The sequence below is a fragment of the Aureococcus anophagefferens genome (assembly GCF_000186865.1).
Source record: "Aureococcus anophagefferens unplaced genomic scaffold AURANscaffold_12, whole genome shotgun sequence".
Taxonomy (NCBI): Eukaryota; class Pelagophyceae; order Pelagomonadales; family Pelagomonadaceae; genus Aureococcus; species Aureococcus anophagefferens.
The window spans coordinates 995,580-1,013,584 of NW_008705572.1; the positions used below are offsets into that span (position 1 = coordinate 995,580).

Consider the following 18,005-nt stretch of genomic DNA (forward strand, 5'->3'; position numbering starts at 1 on the left):
GCGGCCGCGGCCGGCGCCGGCGGGGCCGCGGCCGACGAGCCGCCCGCCCGGCGCTACGAGGACCTGCCCGCGCACCTGCGGCGGCCGACGATCAAGCCGACGGGCCAGTGCCCGCGGTGCTGGCGGCCCCGGCCCTGCGCGTGCGACGACGTCGAGGCGGACGTCGTCGTCGACCGCGCGCCCGCGCGGCCGCGCGCGGCGGCCGTGGACCCCTTCGCCCACGCCGACGGCGACGTGAGCGTCGAGGCCGCCGAGCGCAAGCGCGCCGACGCCGCCGCCGCGTCCGAGGCCGCGACGGCCGCCAGGCTCGCGGAGGCGCGCGCGGCGACGGCCGAGAAGCTCGCGCGCGCGCGCGCCGAGGGCGCGACCTGCCCCATCTGCTGGAAGCCCCGGCCCTGCGCCTGCGACGACGGGCCCGCGGACGAATCCGCGCGGGCGCGCGCCGACACCGCGGCCTGCCCGCCGTGCCCCGCGCCCGCGGCCGCGCCCGCGCGCGTCGACGGCGCGTCGACGCGCGTCGACGCCGCGACGAACGTCGACGGCGCGACGACGAACGCGGCGCCGCCGCTGCCCACGGTCTGCGCGCCCATGCCCGTGCGCGCCCTGCGCGGCGAGGGCCGCGTCGTCGCGGGGGCGACCTTCGAGCGCGAGCGCCTCGCGAGCCCGCAGCTCCGCGGCGCGCCGGCGAGCCCGCCGCGGCCCCGCGAGGCGCCGGCGCCGCGGGACCGGCGCCGGCTCGAGCGCGACCTGGACCTGCCCGAGGACTGCTTCATCGTCACGCGCGACGAGGCCCAGACGCTCCGCGACGAGATCGACACGCTCCGCCGCGAGGCCGCGGACGCGCGCCACGAGGCCCGCCGCGCGCGGCGCGGCGACCGGGCCTCGCCCCGCGACGGGGCGCGGCGCAACGGGGAGCGGCGGGCGGCGTCGCCCCGGGACGAGGCGCGGCGGGCGGCGTCGCCCCGGGACGGGGAGCGGCGGGCGACGTCGCCCCGGGACGAGACGCGGCGGGCGGCGTCGCCCCGGGACGAGGAGCGGCGGGCGACGTCGCCCCGGGACGAGACGCGGCGGGCGGCGTCGCCCCGGGACGAGGAGCGGCGGGCGGCGTCGCCCCGGGACGAGGCGCGGCGGGCGACGTCGCCCCGGAACGGGGAGCGGCGGGCGACGTCGCCCCGGGACGAGGAGCGGCGGGCGACCCCGCCCCGGGACCCGTCGCCGAAGAAATCGTCGCCGAAGAAATCGTCGCCGAAGAAGTCGCCGCGGCGGGCGCCGTCGCCGTCGCCGTCGCCGCGGCGGGACGGCGAGGCGACGCTCGAGAGCGGCGACGACGGCGCCGAGGCCTGGAGCGGGTCGAGCGAGGACCCGGACCGCGCCGCGGAGCCCTCGCACGTCCGCGACTCGACGAGCGCGTCGCGGCGCCGCGTCGCGTCGACGGCGCGCGCGGAGGGCGGCCGCGAGCGGGACCGCGAGGAGCGCCCCGAGGAGCGGCGCGAGGCGCGGCGCGCCGCCGCCACGACGACGCGTACCGCGACGACAAGGAGCGGCGGCGCCGCCGCCGCGACGCGCGGCGCCGCGCGCGCCGCGACGGCGACGACGGCGGCGACGACGACGACGACGGCGAGGGCGACGCGCCGCGGGCCGGCGCGCCGCCGGAGCCCGAGGCCGCGACGCCCGTCGGCGGGCGGCTCCGCGAGGCGTCGCCCGCGCGCGCCTCGGACCTCGCGGCCCGCGACGACGGCGCCGGCGCCGCGGCCGCCGCGGCGAGCCCCCCCGCGTCGCCGCGGCCCCGCGCGGCGAGCCGCATCGAGGCGGCCGGCGGCCCGCCGACGTGGGCCGTGGACCTCGTCGGCGCCGAGGACTACGACCGGCTCTGCCTCGCGCGGCCGGGCGACTACGCGCCGACGGGCCCGCGGCGGTCGACGCCGGCGACGTGCGCCGTCGACGGCGGCCGCCTCGTGCTGAGGAGCGGCGCGGCCAAGTGGCGCGCCGCCGTGCCCCTGGCCTCCATCGCCGAGGTCGACTGGGACGCGCGCGGCACGGGCCTCGTCCGCGTCGCGTTCGCCGCGCCGGGCGGCGCGCGCCGCGCGTACTACTTCAAGATCCCGACGCCGGACCACCACGACGTCGTCGCCGACATCGTCGCCACCATCGAGGAGCGGCAGCCCGAGAGCGGCGGCGGCGACCAGAGCAACCCGCTCCAGGTCACGCCCGACTTCCGCCTCCCGACGGGCGTCCGCGCGACCCGCGCCAACGGCACCGTGCTCCGCGGCTCCCCGGCGTCGCCCATCCGCCTCGGGGGGCTCTAAGGGGGCTTGGGGAATGTTTTAAAAGGTGGCCTTGGGCGCCGGGCTACAGCGTTGGGACGGCGTCTGGTGGCCTCAGTCGCAGCCTGCGACGCAGGCGCAAATCGGGTCAGTGCAGACGGTTCGGCGAGCGCCGTGCACCGATTGACTACTCGACACGATATGGACGCAAGAAGCGACGCGCAGGGCGACAAAAAGGGCTCGGGGGACGGCGAGATGAAGGAACCTGAGTGGATGGTGAAGAAGCGCGAGTATGAACAGCGGATGGCCCGAGTCAAGAACGCCAAGCTCCGCACGCTTTGCACAATTTGCTCGGCGAAAGCGAAGCTCCCGTGCCCTTGCGGCACCACGCAGTATTGCTCGGTCGCCTGCCAAAAGGTCGACTGGCGCGAGCGGGGCCACCGAGAGGCGTGCAAGGAGATCCGGGCGCGGGCGGAAGCGCCCCCGCCGTCGCCGCCGCGGGACGTGTTCTACGGCCCCGCGCCGCGGTCGCACGCCGACGAGATCCGCGCGCGCATCGCAGAGGAGCACGAGGCGGCGCGTCTGCGGCGCGAGGCGAACCCGGAGCGGGAGCCGACGTCGGCACGGTTTGGGTCGCGGTGCCCGATCTGTCTCGAGGAGTGGGACGTGAATGCAAAGTGCGCGTTTCGCGTCTGCTGCTGCCGGTTGGTCTGCCGATCGTGCGACGACAAGATCGGCTTCGGCGCGTGTGCTCTCTGTCGAGTACCCTGCGCAGAAACCGACGCGGAGGAGCTCGCGCGTCTTCGCCGCCATGTGGAGAACGAGGTGCCGGAAGCGATTTCGTGTTTGGGAAGTGCGTACTACTACGGTCGGTTCGGTCTCGTGAAATCCTATAAGAAAGCCGCGAAAATTTGGAAGCGTGCCGTGGAGCTCGGAGATGTGCGAGCGATGAATGGTCTTGGATTATTGTACAACAATGGAAGTGGCGTCAAGCTGGACAAGAAGAAGGCGGAGCGGCTGTTTCGCATGGCCGCAGATCGGGGCGACGCAGACGCGCAATGCAATTTAGGGGCTTTCTTTCATTCTGAGGAGAGAGTTGAAGAAGGGTTCCGGTACTTCGCGCTCGCGGCGGATCAAGGCTATACTTATGCGGAGTCCAACCTTGGCCTTTGTTACATGCGCGGACAAGGCACGGACGTCGACGTCGGCAAAGCAAGATACTGGTTCGAGCGCGCCGCTGCCAAGGGCTTCGAGCCAGCTATTGAGGCCCTCGCGCGCCTCGACGCGCTACTTTAGCCTAAACCATCTTAACGCCGCGTCGTCGCCCGAGCCCGAGATGCTGCGCTTGCGCGCGGTCGAGTCGTGCTCGGCCTTGGCGTCGTCGTCGCGGCGTTCCTCCCCGCGCCGACCTTCGCGGTCTGGTGCCTGGCGTTTCTGAACGCGAGCCCGCCTGGCGCAAGGCCGACGACGACGCCGAGGGGGGCATGGAGAACGACATGTATGTGATGCTCTAGGGTGGGCTTAGCCCTGGCGTCGGATTTTGAGCGATTTTGCCTTGCGAGCTCAGGAGCTTTGAGGAGAGGCAAGACTGTCGCCCGCGCGCCGCCCCGCAAACGATCATGAAGGCCGAGTACGTCGAGAAGCAGCGCGAATACGAAGAGAAGAAGGCGCGGGCGAAAGCGCTACAGCTGCGTTTGACGTGCACGATTTGTGGGGCGAAGCCGAGGACCTTGCTGAACTGTCCGTGCGGAACTACGCAGTATTGTTCGACTGAATGCCAACGCGTCGACTGGCGCGACCGGGGTCACCGAAAGGCGTGCAAGAAGATCCGAAGCGAGCGCGCGGCGGAGGCGGCGCGGGCGGAAGCGCCGACGCCCCCGCCGTCGCCGCCGCGGGACGTGTTCTACGGCCCTGCGCCGCGGTCGCACGCCGACGAGGTCCGCGCGCGCATCGCGGCGGAGCACGAGGCGGCCCGCGCGCGGCGCGAGGCGAACCCGGAGCGGGAGCCGCTGTCTGCGCGGTACGGGTCACGGTGCCCGATCTGTCTCGATGAGTGGGACGTCAATGCGACGAACGTGTCTCGCATCTGTTGCTGCCGGTTGGTCTGCCGATCGTGCGAGGACAAGATCGGCACCGGCGCGTGTCCCCTCTGTCGTATACCGTGCGCGGAAACCAATGCGGAAGCACTCGCGCGTCTTCGCCGCCACGTGGAGAACGAGGTGCCTGAAGCGATTACGCAGTTGGGAATTGCGTACCGCGAAGGTCGGTTGGGCGTCGTGAAATCCGATAAGAAAGCCGCGAAAATTTGGATGCGCGCCGTGGAGCTCGGGGACGTGGATGCGATGGTAGAACTTGGTGAATTGTACTACGCCGGGTTGGGCGTCAAGCTGGACAAGAAGAAGGCGGAGCGGCTGTATCGCGCGGCTGCAGATCGGGGCGACGCGCTCGCGCAATCCAATATAGGGGCTTTCCTTCACTCTGAGAAAAAACTTGAAGAGGCGTTCCGGTACTACGCGCTCGCGGCGAATCAAGGCTATACCTCTGCAGAGCATAACCTTGGCGTTTATTGCAGCTACGGAGCAGGCACGGAAGTCGACCTCGGCAAAGCCAGATACTGGTTCGAGCGCGCCGCTGCCAAGGGCTTCCAGCCAGCTATAGAGTCCATCGCGCGCCTCGACGCGCAAGTATAGCCTAAGTATTCACGCCGCGTCGTCGCCCGAACCCGAGATGCTGCGCGTGTGCGCGGTCGAGTCGTGCTTGGCCTTGGCGTCGTCGTCGCCGCGTTCCTCTCCGCGCCGACCTTCGCGGTCTGGTGCCTGGCGTTCCTGAACGCGAAGCCCGCCTGGGGCAAGGACGACGACGCCGCCGAGGGGGGCATGGAGAACGACATGAACGCGATGCTCTAGGGGTGGGCTTAGGCCTGGGGTAAGGTTTTGAGCGATTTTGCCTTTGCCCTCGAGTCTCAAGGACTTGTGGCGACGCCCCCGGTCGCAAAGGACGCGCGCCGAGTCATGTCGTGGCGGGAGAAGAAGTTGGAGTATGAGACTCGCATGGCCCGAGCGAGGGGCAAGAAACTCGACACTCTCAAGACCTGCACGATCTGCGGCGCCGACAAGGCCAAGGCGTGCAAAGGTTGCGGCACGACGGCCTACTGTTCGACGGACTGCCAACGCATCGACTGGCGCGACCGGGGCCACCGGAAGGTATGCAAAAAGATCCAAGAGGACAAACGGGCGCGGGCGGAGGCGCCGACGCCCCCGCCCTCGCCGCCGCGGGACGTGTTCTACGGCCCCGCGCCGCGGTCGCACGCCGACGAGATCCGCGCGCGCATCGCAGAGGAGCACGAGGCGGCGCGCGTGCGGCGCGAGGCGAACCCGGAGCGGGAGCCGACGTCGGCGCGGTTTGGGTTGCGGTGCCCGATCTGCCTCGAGGAGTGGGACCTGAATGATCCGGGCATGCTTCGCGTCTGTTGCTGCCGAAAGGTCTGCCAATCGTGCGAGGACAAGATCGGCACCGGCGCGTGTCCCCTCTGTCGCATACCGGCCTCAAATTCCAATGCGGAACTACTCGCGCGTCTTCGCCGCCATGTGGAGAACGAGGTGCCGGAAGCGATTACCCATTTGGGAATTGCGTACCACCACGGTCAGTTGGGCCTCGTGAAATCCGATAAGAAAGCCGCGAAGATTTGGAAGCGCGCCGTGGCGCTCGGCGACGTGGAAGCGATGAATAATCTTGGGACATTGTACGACAATGGAAGTGGTGTCAAGCTGGACAAGAAGAAGGCGGAGCGGCTGTATCGCGCGGCCGCAGATCGGGGCGACGCGTTCGCGCAAAACAATTTAGGGGCTTTACTTGATACTGAGAAGAAATTTGAAGAAGCGTTCCGGTACTACACCCTCGCGGCGAATCAAGGCGAAACATTTGCAGAGAATAGCCTTGGCTGTTGTTACCTGTGGGGAGAAGGCACGGAAGTCGACGTCGGCAAAGCCAGATACTGGTTCGAGCGCGCCGCTGCCAAGGGCCACGAGAAAGCGAGAGGGAACCTCGCGGAACTCAACGCGCAAGTATAGCCTAAGTCTTTACGCCGCGTCGTCGCCCGAGCCCGGGATGCTGCGCTTGCGCGCGGGCGCGTCGTGCTTGGCCTTGGCGTCGTCGTCGCGGCGTTCCTCTCCGCGCCGACCTTCGCGGTCTGGTGCCGAGCGTTATTGAACGCGACGTCCTGGCACAAGGCCGACGACGTCGCCGAGGGGGGCATGGAGAACGACATGTATGTGATGCTCTAGGGTGGGCTTAGCCCTGGCGTCGGATTTTGAGCGATTTTGCCTTGCGAGCTCAGGAGCAAGGCAAGGCGAGGAGAGGCAAGACTGCCCGCGCGCCGCCGCGCAAACGATCATGAAGGCCGAGTACGTCGAGAAGCAGCGCGAATACGAAGAGAAGAAGGCGCGGGCGAAAGCGCTACAGCTGCGTTTGACGTGCACAATTTGTGGGGCGAAACCGAGAACTTTGCTGAAGTGTCCGTGCGGAACTACGCAGTATTGTTCGACTGAATGCCAACGCATCGACTGGCGCGAGCGGGGCCACCGAAAGGCGTGCAAGAAGATCCGAAGCGAGCGCGCGGTGGAGGCGGCGCGGGCGGAAGCGCCGACGCCCCCGCCGTCGCCGCCGCGGGACGTGTTCTACGGCCCCGCGCCGCGGTCGCACGCCGACGAGGTCCGCGCACGCATCGCCGCAGAACACGAGGCCGCTCGTCTGCGGCGCGAGGCGAACCCGGAGCGGGAGCCGGCGTCGGCGCGGTTTGGGTCGCGGTGCCCTATCTGTCTCGAGGAGTGGGACGTGAATGCGAGGAACGTGTTTCGCGTCTGTTGCTGCCGGACGGTCTGCCGATCCTGCGAGGAGAAGATCGGAGACGCGTGTGCTCTCTGTCGTTTACCGCTAGGAAGCGATGCGGAGCAGCTCGCGCGTCTTCGCCGCCATGTGGAGAACGAGGTGCCGGAAGCGATTACGCTTTTGGGAGCTGCGTACAGACTCAGTCGTTACGGTCTCGTGAAGTCCGATAAGAAAGCCGCGAAGATTTGGAAGCGTGCCGTAGAGCTCGGGAACGTGAGCGCGATGGTACGACTTGCGGAATTGTACAACGAGGGGTTGGGCGTCAAGCTGGACAAGAAGAAGGCGGAGCGGCTGTATCGCACGGCCGCAGATCGGGGCCACGCGGTCGCGCAAGCCAATTTAGGGTTTTTACTTGACTCTGTGAAGAAACATGAAGAAGCATTCCGGTACTACGCGCTCGCGGCGGAGCAAGGCTTCACCTTGGCAGAGGCTTGCCTTGGCATTTGTTACAGGGACGGAGACGGCACGGAAGTCGACCTCGGCAAATCCAGATACTGGTTCGAGCGCGCCGCCGCCAAGGGCAACGAGGTAGCTACAGAGGCCCTCGCGCGCCTCGACGCGCGAGTCTAGCCTAACAGTCTTTACGCCGCGTCGTCGCCCGAGCCCGAGATGCTGCGCTTGCGCGCGGGCGAGTCGCGCTTGGCCTTGGCGTCGTCGTCGCGGCGTTCCGCTCCGCGCCGACCTTCGCGGTCTGGTGCCTGGCTTTTCTGAACGCGAAGCCCGCCTGGCGCAAGGACGACGACGCCGCCGAGGGAGGCATGGAGAACGACATGGGCGGGATGCTATAGGGGTGGGGCTAACCCTGGGGTAGGCGTTGGGGTCGGGTTTTGAGCGATTTTGCCTTGCGAGCAGGACTCAGGAGAGGCAAGCTGTCGCCCGCGCGCCGCCGCGCAAACTATCATGAAGGCCGAGTACGTCGAGAAGCAGCGCGAATACGAAGAGAAGAAGGCGCGGGCGAAAGCGCTACAGCTGCGTTTGACGTGCACGATTTGTGGGGCGAAACCGAGAACTTTGCTGAAGTGTCCGTGCGGAACTACGCAGTATTGTTCGACGGACTGTCAACGCATCGACTGGCGCGACCGCGGACACCGAAAGGCGTGCAAGAAGATCCGTGCGGAGCGGGCGGCGGAGGCGGCGCGGGCCGAGGCGCCGCCGTCGCCGCCGGAGGAAGTGGTCTACGGTCCCGCGCCGCGTTCGCACGCCGACGAGGTCCGCGCGCGCATCGCGGCGGAACACGAGGCGGCGCGGGCGCGGCGCGAGGCGAACCCGGAGCGGGAGCCGACGTCGGGGCGGTACGGCTCGCGGTGCCCGATCTGTCTCGAGGAGTGGGACGTGAATACGGGGCACATGTTTCTCGTCTGTTGCTGCCGACAGGTCTGCAAGTCGTGCCACCACAAGATCGGCTTCGACGCGTGTCCGCTCTGTCGCATACCGTGCGCAGAAAGCAATGCGGAGCAGCTTGCGCGTCTTCGCCGCCATGTGGAGAACGAGGTGCCGGAAGCGATTACCCATTTGGGAATTGCGTACCAATTGGGTTACTACGGCCTCGTGAAATCCTATAAGAAAGCAGCGAAAATTTACCGGCGCGCCGTGGAGCTCGGGGACGTGGACGCGATGGAATCTCTCGCGGAAATGTACGGGAAAGGACTCGGCGTCAAGCTGGACAAGAAGAAGGCAGAGCGGCTGTATCGCACGGCCGCAGATCGGGGCTCCGCGTTCGCGCAAAACAGAATAGCCTGTTTACTTGATCTTGAGAAGAGAATGGAAGAAGCGTTCCGGTACTACGCGCTCGCGGCGGATCAAGGCGCAACTTTTGCAGAGAATAGCCTTGGCTGCTGTTACAGGGACGGAGAAGGCACGGAGGTCGACCTCGGCAAAGCCAGATACTGGTTCGAGCGCGCCGCTGCCAAGGGCGACGAGCCAGCTATAGAGGCCCTCGCGCGCCTCGAAGCGCAAATATAGCTACCTAGGTATAGAATGACTCTTTAAGTCGCGTTGTTGTCCGAGCCTGGGATGCTGCGCTTGCGCGCGGGCGAGTCGTGCTTGCCTCCGCGCCAACCTTCGCGGTCTGGTGCCTGGCGATTCTGAAGGCGAGGCCCGCCTGGCGCAAGGACGACGACGCCGCCGAGGGGGCATGGAGAACGACATGGGCGCGATGCTATAGGGGTGGGGCTAACCCTGGGGTCGGGTTTTGAGCGATTTTGCTTAGCCGCGGCGCAGGGAGGAATCGAAGGGAGGGAGGATCAAAGGGGAGGGCTAGGGTAGTGGAGCGAGGAGCGAGAGCACGATCGGGAGGATCGGCCCAGTGCCCCATACCACGCCTAAGCCAGCGGCCATGTGATTTTGCCTTGCGAGCTCAAGGAGCAAGGCGAGGAGAGGCAAGACTGCCCGCGCGCCGCCCCGCAAACGATCATGAAGGCCGAGTACGTCGAGAAGCAGCGCGAATACGAAGAGAAGAAGGCGCGGGCGAAAGCGCTACAGCTGCGTTTGACGTGCACAATTTGTGGGGCGAAACCGAGAACTTTGCTGAAGTGTCCGTGCGGAACTACGCAGTATTGTTCGACTGAATGCCAACGCATCGACTGGCGCGAGCGGGGCCACCGAAAGGCGTGCAAGAAGATCCGAAGCGAGCGCGCGGCGGAGGCGGCGCGGGCGGAAGCGCCGACGCCCCCGCCGTCGCCGCCGCGGGACGTGTTCTACGGCCCCGCGCCGCGGTCGCATGCCGACGAGGTCCGCGCGCGCATCGCGGCGGAACACGAGGCCGCTCGTGCCCGGCGGGAGGCGGACCCGGAGCGAGAGCCGCTGTCTGCGCGGTACGGGTCGCGGTGCCCGATATGCTTCGAGGACTGGGTTGTGAATGCGACGCCCGTGTTTCGCGTCTGTTGCTGCCGAAAGATCTGCCAATCGTGCCAGGACAAGATCGATGGCGCCGACGCGTGTCCCCTCTGTCGCTTACCGCACGAGAAGACCAATGCGGAAAGACTCGCGCGTCTTCGCCGCCATGTGGAAAACGAGGTGCCGGAAGCGATTACGACTTTGGGAGACGCGTACCGCCGCGGTCTGATGGGGGTGGTGAAATCCGATAAGAAAGCTGCGAAGATTTACCGGCGCGCCGTGGAGCTCGGGGACGTGATGGCGATGAATAACCTTGGGTCATATTACGAGAATGGGAGTGGCGTCAAACTGGACAAGAAGAAGGCGGAGCGGCTGTATCGTGCAGCCGCAGATCGGGGCGAAGCCTTCGCGCAATTCAATTTAGCAGAGTTACTTGATTCTGAGGAGAAATTTGAAGAAGCGTTCCGGTACTACGCGCTCTCGGCGGATCAAGGCTATACCCCCGGAGAGTTCAACCTTGGCTGTTGCTACAAGGACGGAGAAGGCACGGAAGTCGACCCCGGCAAAGCCAGGTACTGGTTCGAGCGCGCCGCTGCCAAGGGCGACGAGGATGCTATAAGGGCCCTCGCGCGCGCCTGACGCGCCATAAACCTTAATCATGATCTCCCTAGAGACCCCCAATCACGGCGCGGCCGGCGGCGCCTTGTCGCGCTGGAAGAGCGCGCGGATGGCGTGGAAGGGGCCTCGCCTCGGGGCCGCGACGGCCTCCGCGGCCTCGGTGGTGTTCGTCGCATTCGTCGCGTTCGCGGTGTCGCGCCAGTCGCGCCGGTAGTCGAGGAGCTGGCGCCCGAGGACGGCCTCGCCGTGCCGGAGCTTCGAGATGATGGCCTTGAGGCGGTTGAGGGGCTTGCGCCGCTCGATGTTGTCCGCGTGCCAGTCGAGCATGTCGCGCTCGAGCGACTTGAGCTCGCCCTCGAGGTTCTCGACGTGGACGACGCGCTGGGCCTCGACCGCGGTCTCGACGGCGACGTGCTGGGCCATCGACGCCGCGGCCGCGGCCTCGGCCATCTGCTTGTCGTGGAGCGCCTCGAGCCGCTCGATGGTCTCCTCGTTCTCGAGCGTGGCCCTGGCGAAGGCCGCGTCGTGCGCGTCCTGCGCTTCCGCGCGCCGCCGCTCGCCCGCGGCCGCGGCCTCCGCCATGGCCGTCGCGTGGACGTCGCGGGCCCCGTCGAGCGCGCGGAGCCGCTCCTCGTCCTTGGCGGCGATGGCCTCGGCCAACGCCGTGGCGTGCGCCTCGGAGAGGTCGCGCGTCGCGGCGGCGTGCGCCTCGGCGGCGGCCGCGGCCTCCTCCGCGAGCTCCTCCTCCCGCGCCGCGAGCATGTTCTCGTGCTCCTCGTGGATTTCCCGCGCGAGCGCCTCCATTTCCCGCGTCTGCTCGACGAGCGCGTCCTGGTGCTGCTCCGCTAATTCCTCCTCCCGCGCCGCGAGCATGTTCTCGTGCTCCTCGTGGATCTCTCTCGCCAAGGCCTCCATTTCCCGCGTCTGCTCGACGAGCGCGTCCTGGTGCTGCTCCGCTAGTTCCTCTTCCCGCGCCGCGAGCATATTTCCGTGCTCCTCGTGGATCTCTCTCGCCAACGCTTCCATTTCTCGCGTCTGTTCGACGAGCGCGTCCTGGTGCTCTGCCGCCGTGGCAGCCGTTTCGCGCGCGTGCTTCTTCGCCGCCTCCTCGACCTCGCGCGCGTGCTGCGCCGCCGCCTCCTCGACCTCGCGCGCGTGCTGCGCCGCCGCCTCCTCGACCTCGAGCGCGTGCTTCTCGGCCGCCTCCTGCGCTCGTTCGGCGAGCGCTTCTTCGTGCTCCGCGTGCGCCGCCACCAGCCAGGCCTCGAGCGCCGCCGCGTGCTCCGCGCTCTGCTCCTCCAGCGCCGCCGCGTGGTCCGCGCTCCGCTCCTCGAGCGCGGCCGCGTGTTCGTCCGCGAGGCGCTTCCGCAGCGCGGCCAGCTCCGCCTCGTGCTCGTCGATGGTCGCCTCGAGGGCGCGCGCGTGCTGCGCCGCGAGCTCCTCGGCCTTGAGCGCGTGGGCCTCCGCCGCGGCCGCGTGGCTGCCCCGGAGGCCCTCCACGGCCGCGGCGTGGTCGTCGCGCGTCGCCTCGAGCGCGCGCTCGTGCGCGACGCGCGCGGCCGCGAGCGACGCCTCGTGCGCCTCGGCGCGGGCCGCCTGCTCCTCGGCGTGCGCGGCCGTCAAGGTCGTCGTCGCCGCGGCGTGGGCGTCGGCCAGGGCCGCCTTCTCTCCGGCGTGGGCGTCGGCGAGGGCGCGGTGGCTGGCGGCGAGCTCCTGCTTCTCGAGGCTCGCGGTCGCGAGCGCGTCCTTGTGGTGCTTGCACGGATCGTCGTCGGCGCGGGACACCCACGCAATGGCGAGCACCAGCCATCGGAGAGCACGCAACATCGTGACCGACTTCAAGGGGCTGCACTGTGAAGCCGATGCTCGCCGAGTCTCCGAGATGCTGCCGCAAACGAGCTCAGCTCGCTCTGCCCAAGGCGTCCAGCCTCTCCGCGTCGTCGCTGGGCAGCAATCCTAGCCATGGCGTCGAAGAAGGCGGCGGACGCCATCTTCCCGCTCAACATCAACGTGGGCATCATGGGCCACGTCGACAGCGGCAAGACGTCGCTCGTCAAGGCGCTGTCGACGACGCTGTCCACGGCGGCGCTGGACAAGGCGCCGGAGTCGAAGGCGCGGGGCATGACGCTGGACCTGGGCTTCAGCAGCTTCAGCGTGCCGCTGCCGGACCAGCTCAGGGCCGGCGTCGCCGGCCGGTTCGACGAGGCGAACCTCCAGTTCACGCTCGTCGACTGCCCGGGGCACGCGTCGCTCATCCGGACGATCATCGGCGGCTCGCAGATCATCGACATGATGGTGCTGGTCATGGACGTGAACAAGGGCATCCAGACGCAGACGGCCGAGTGCCTCGTCATCGGCGAGATCACGACGAGCGAGCTCATCATCGTGCTCAACAAGGTCGACGTCATCCCCGAGGCCGAGCGCGACGCGACCGTCGCCAAGACGACGAAGCGCATCCGCCTCCAGCTCGCCTCCAGTAAATTCGCCAACGCGACCATCGTCACCTGCGCCGCGGCCGTCGGCGGCGAGAAGGTCGCGGCCGTCGGCGGCAAGGGCCAAAAAGGCGACCCGGAGCCGCCGGCGGTCTCCAAGGGCGCGGCGAAGCGCGCGGCGGCGGCTTTGGGGACCGCGCCGTCGCTCGGTTTGGAGGGCTTGGTGGAGACGCTGCGGCGGCGCGCGCGCATGCCGAGCCGCGACGTCGAGGGCCCCTTCTTCTTCGCCATCGACCACTGCTTCCCGATCCGCGGCCAGGGCACCGTCGTCACGGGCACGGCGCTCCGCGGGGCCTGCGCCGTCAACGACATCGTGGAATTGCCCGAGGTCGGCCTGGAAAAAAAGGTCAAGTCCATGCAGATGTTCCGCAAGCCCGTGAAGAAGATCGTCTGCGGCGACCGCGCGGGGTTGTGCCTCTCGCAGCTCGACGCCGCGGCGATCGAGCGCGGCATCGTCGCCGCGCCGGGGTCCGTGCCGGGCATCAACTCGGCTTTGGCATTGGTGCGCAAGGTGCGCTTCTTCCGGGGCCCCTGCGACACGGACCGCAAGTTCCACGTCACGCTGGGCCACACGACGACGCTCGCGACGGCGTACTTCTTCGGCGCCGCGGAGCTCGCCGCGCGGCCCAAGCCCGCCGAGCCGCCGACGGCCTTCGATTCGTCCAGGGAGTACGTCTTCCAGGAGCAGCTCGCGGCGTCGAAGCGCAAGAAGGGCGCCGACGACGACGGCGGCGACGGGCCCGGGCCGGGCAGCGACCTGAACGACGAGCCGCTCCAGTGGTGCCTGCTCAAGTTCGAGACGAGGGTGCGCTGCCAGCTCGACGCCTTGGTCATCGGGTCGAACCTGGAGGCCGACGCCCTCGCGGACAAGTGCCGCATCGCGTTCCACGGCAAATTGGTGGAGCGCGTCGACGGCGACGCGTTCGCGACCAAGGTGAAGCTCTACAAGCTCAAGCGCAAGGAGGGCCTGGTCGCGAAGCTCGGCGACCCCTGCGTCGACGTCACGGGCGCGCGCGTCGTCAAGGACGTCGTCGGCAAGGACCTGTTCAAGAAGGAGACGAACATGGCCGCCTTCGTGGGCATGAAGCTGCAGGCGGCCACCGGCGAGATGGGCCGGGTCGCGTCCGCCTTCGGCAAGAGCGGCAAGTTCAAGGTCGACTTCCCCGGGGGTACTTTGGTGAAGCCCAACGGCAAGCTCTACCTCGTCTTCAAGAAGTACGTCTTCTCGCCGTCCAAGGCCATGCACCAGGACGACGACTGCCGCGTGCCCAGGGACGAGCTCGAGCAGGCGCGCGCGCCCAAAAAGAAAACGCCGGCGCCCGACGCGCCGCCGTCGCCGGGCCGCAAGAAGAAGGCCGCCGACGCGCCGCCGTCGCCGCCGCCCGCGCCGCCGCCTCTTTCGAACGACCGCAGCGGCACCGTCGAGCGGCACAAGGGCGACCCCATGGCCGGGACCGCGCGGTACGAGACGATCATCGCCGAGGGCTTCTTCACCGCGGAGGAGGACCAGCGCGTCCACGCGGGGACCAAGGTCACGGCCGCGAACGGCGACGTCGGCTCGTTGGTCGGGCCCTTTGGCAAGGCGGGCAAGTCGAAGGTGGCCTTCGCCGACGGCACGGACGCGGCCGTCGGCTCGAAGCTCGCGCTCGTGCTGGGCTCGTCATGAGGCGCGTTTAAAATTATGCTGGTTCCAGGGGCGGGAAGCGATGCTCGAGTGCCGCGCCGAGGTCGAGGAGCCCCTCGTCGCGGCCGTGCGCGGCGACCAGCTGGATCGCGTGGGGCATGCCGTCGTGGAGGCCCGCGGGTAGGGTGAGCGAGGGCAGGCCCGCGTGGCTCCATGGCAGCTGCGCCGCGGGATCGCCCGTCGTCGCGTGGCCGCGAGGCGCGACGCCGGACGCGGCGCCGGGCGTGACGAAGACGCGGCCGCCGAGGACCGCGTGGAGCGCCGCCCTCGTCTCCAGGGGGCTCCGCCGCGCGGCCTCGGACGCGGGAGTTTGGTGCGCGAGGATGAGCTTTCGCGTCTCCGGTGAGTACAGCGATTCATGCTCGGCGAACCGCTCGGCGTGCGCCGCCGCGAGCTCCGAGTTGATGAGCTCCCGGTGCATATTCGTAACGGCCGCGATGTCGTCGAGGACGCCGCTCTGCCGCGCGACGGAGACGCCCGGGCAGCCCTCGAGGGCCGCGAGCGACGCCTCGAAGAGACGTTTCGCCGTAGGGGAGAACGACTCCATGTACGCGCCGTCGGGCACGACGAGCGTCGACGGAGCGCTCGCGCGGTCGTCCCAACCGTCGACGATGGCGGCGCCGACGCGCGCCGCGGTCGCCACGTCCTTGGCGAGGCAGCCGACGACGTCGATGGACGACGAGTAGGCGTCGACGCCGCTCGCGTCGACGCGGCCGCGGCTCGGCGCGAAGCCCACGACGCCGCAGAACGCCGCGGGCCGGCCGATGGACCCGATGGTCTGCGTGCCCAGCGCGGCGTCGCAGAAGCCGGCGGCGACGGCGGCCGCGGACCCGGACGAGCTCCCGCCGGGCGTCCGCGCGGCGTCGCGCGGGTTGGTGGTCGGCGGCGGCGCCAGCGCCGCGAACTCGGCGAGCGCCGTCTTGCCGAGGAGCGTCCCGACGGCCCGGAGCTTCCGCACGACCGCGGCTTCCGGGCCGGCGTTGATGGCGTGGGCGCTCGATGGCAGCCGCGCGCCGCATGTCGCCGGCGGCAAGCCGTCGCAGGCCATGTTGTCCTTGACGCCGAAGAGGAGCCCGCCATCGTACTCCTGCGCCAATCGTTCGAGCCTCCGCGGCTCGTCGCAGAGGCTGCGCACCACAGGCTCCAGCGCTTCGAGGCGCTTGAGATACGGCGCGAGGGTGCTCATGGCGCTGGCTGAGGGCGCGAGAGTGCTCATGGCGCTGGCTGTCGCGACGAGCAGCAATGGAATACAGCAGCTCATGCGCTACACAAGACTTAGTGGAGACATGCCTCTCGTCTCTCATGGTTCAATATGAACGGTAATTGAACAGAAGCGCGCGCGCAATTGCAATGATGGCAGCCCGATGGCTGTTGCTCCTCAACGCACTCGTTGCGCTTGCAGACGTCGATCATCCCTGCGAGCGCCAACTGGCGAAGATGGCCAACGAGTACGCCGAGAGTCTCGCGGACATCCGCCGAGACAATGAGGAGACGCAAAAGGAAGCGGCGGAGGCGCTCGCCGCGGCGAATGCGCACGCGGACGAGGCCAAGGCGAATCTCGCGAGGCTCCGCGCGGCGTCCGAGGCGACGCTCGGAGCCGCGAAGGACGCCGCCGCGCGCGAGCTCGGAGCCGCGAAGGACGCGGCCGCGACGGAGCTCGCCGAGACGGGCGCCGCCGCGGCGCGCGAGCTCGCCGCCGCGGCGCGCGAGCTCGAGGCCGCCAGGGCCGACGGCACCGCGCTGGACGAGGCCAAAGCGACGCACGCGGCGGCCCTCGCCGCGGCGCTCGAAGCCGCGGCGGCCGCGCGCGCCGAGGACGAGGCCGCGCGCGCCGAAGAGGTGGCGGCGCTGCGGGCGACGCACGACGCGGCGGCGGAGGCGGCGCAGGCCGCGCAGGCGGAGATCGTGGCGTCGCTCCACGCGGAGCGGCGCAACGGCCGGAAGCAGCGCGCCGAGGACGAGGCCGCGCACGCCGCGGCCGTCGCGTCGCTCGCGGCGACGCACGACGCGGCGCGCGCCGACGACGCCGCGGCACACGCGGCGGCTCTCGCGGCGCTGGCGTCGGCGCACGAGGCGGCCGCGGAGGAGGCGACGCGCGAGCGGTCCGCGGAGCGGTCGGCCGACGACGCGCGGCGCGAGGCCGAGAAGCGGAGGTCGGAAGAGGACCATCTCGCGGCGCTCGAGGCGCAGCGCGAGCGCGACGCGGACCGCCACGAGCAGGCCGCCGAGCAGCGCATGGCCATGCTCCTCGAGAGCCACGAGGCCGCGACGCGCCGCCGCGGCGAGGAGCACAAGGCGGAGCTGGCCATGCTCGTCGAGAGCCACGAGGCGCGCGAGCTCGACGTGTCGCGGCGCCTCGAGACGAGCGAGCAGAACCGGGCGGCACAGGTGAAGCAGCACGCGGCCGCGCTCGCGGACGCCGAGGAGCGCCACCGCGACGCCGCGGCGGAGTCGAAACGGGAGCACGCGGCCGCGGTCAAGAAGCGCAAGGCCGAGCACGCGGCGGAGCTCGCGCGCGCCGAGGCCGCGGCGGAGGCGGCGCTCGAGGCGGACCGGGCCGCGCGGAAGAAGGACCACGACCGCGAAGTCGCGCGGCTCGAAGCCGCGCACGAACAGACGTCGCGCGCGCGGGAGCGGGCGCACGCGGCGGCGACGCGGGACGCCGAGGACGCGCACGCGGCGGCGACGCGGCGGGCGGCGGACGCACACGCGGCGGCGACGCGCCGGGCGGCCGAGGACGCCGGCGACGCGCTCGAGGCGCTGCGCGAGTCCGCCGAAGCCGACGCGGCCGAGGCCGCGGCCGCGGCGGCCATGCGGCTCGAGCAGGCCGTGGAGACCAGTGTTCAAGCGACTTTTGGCGGGGAAAAAAATCGTTATCGGAGTAGGTGGAGACGGCGCTCGCGGCGGCCGCCGAGGCGCACGCCGAGGCCCTCGAGGACGAGCTCCGAAGACAGGAGCGGGACCTGCTCGAGTGGCACGCGGACGACGTCGAGCGGCGGCGGCCGCTGAACCGCCTCAAGGCCATGATCGCCGCGCTCCGGCGGGGGCGCCCGGTCTTCCAGCAGCAGCTCATCGACTGGCCGCGGCGCGACGGGTCGAGCCCGCGGGCCGACGCGCGCGACGCGCCGGCGCCGTCGGTCTTCGACGTGCTCGAGGCGAAGGTCGACGTCATCAAGGTGCTCTGGGGCGTCACGGGCCTGCTGTGCGCGCTGTGCGTGCTCCAGG

General features: G+C 69.7%; 5 protein-coding genes across 5 annotated transcripts in view; 4 read left to right on the forward strand and 1 right to left on the reverse strand.

Annotated features, from left to right (window-relative positions):
* AURANDRAFT_64979 (hypothetical protein) overlaps positions 1-2,306 on the forward strand; it is a gene marked incomplete at both ends in the record, with an annotated part of 3,837 nt that extends 1,531 nt beyond the window's left edge. The window contains 2 exons of the mRNA XM_009039674.1: positions 61-1,389; positions 1,539-2,306. Of these exons, the coding sequence (XP_009037922.1) occupies positions 61-1,389; positions 1,539-2,306 (2,097 nt within the window). The remainder of the gene's footprint in view (positions 1-60; positions 1,390-1,538) is intronic.
* Positions 2,307-3,212: 906 nt separating this feature from the next.
* Positions 3,213-9,113, forward strand: AURANDRAFT_64980 (hypothetical protein; the record flags this gene model as incomplete). Its single annotated transcript, XM_009039675.1, has 6 exons — positions 3,213-3,435; positions 4,527-4,948; positions 5,261-5,467; positions 5,912-6,328; positions 7,356-7,679; positions 8,748-9,113. 6 exons carry the CDS (start codon positions 3,213-3,215, stop codon positions 9,111-9,113), a joined length of 1,959 nt encoding a protein of 652 aa, XP_009037923.1.
* Positions 9,114-10,283: 1,170 nt separating this feature from the next.
* AURANDRAFT_64981 (hypothetical protein) lies at positions 10,284-10,625 on the forward strand (the record flags this gene model as incomplete). The annotated part of the gene is made up of 1 exon (XM_009039676.1): positions 10,284-10,625. The coding sequence occupies one exon, from the start codon at positions 10,284-10,286 to the stop codon at positions 10,623-10,625; it is 342 nt and encodes a 113-aa protein (XP_009037924.1).
* A 42-nt stretch (positions 10,626-10,667) lies between these two features.
* Positions 10,668-11,588, reverse strand: AURANDRAFT_64982 (hypothetical protein; the record flags this gene model as incomplete). The annotated part of the gene is made up of 1 exon (XM_009039764.1): positions 10,668-11,588. The coding sequence occupies one exon, from the start codon at positions 11,586-11,588 to the stop codon at positions 10,668-10,670; it is 921 nt and encodes a 306-aa protein (XP_009038012.1).
* Positions 11,589-12,566: 978 nt separating this feature from the next.
* On the forward strand, positions 12,567-14,762 carry SEL1 (putative selenocysteine-specific elongation factor, selB; the record flags this gene model as incomplete). Its single annotated transcript, XM_009039677.1, has 2 exons — positions 12,567-13,136; positions 13,209-14,762. The coding sequence occupies 2 exons, from the start codon at positions 12,567-12,569 to the stop codon at positions 14,760-14,762; spliced, it is 2,124 nt and encodes a 707-aa protein (XP_009037925.1).
* Between the last annotated feature and the right edge of the window lie 3,243 nt (positions 14,763-18,005).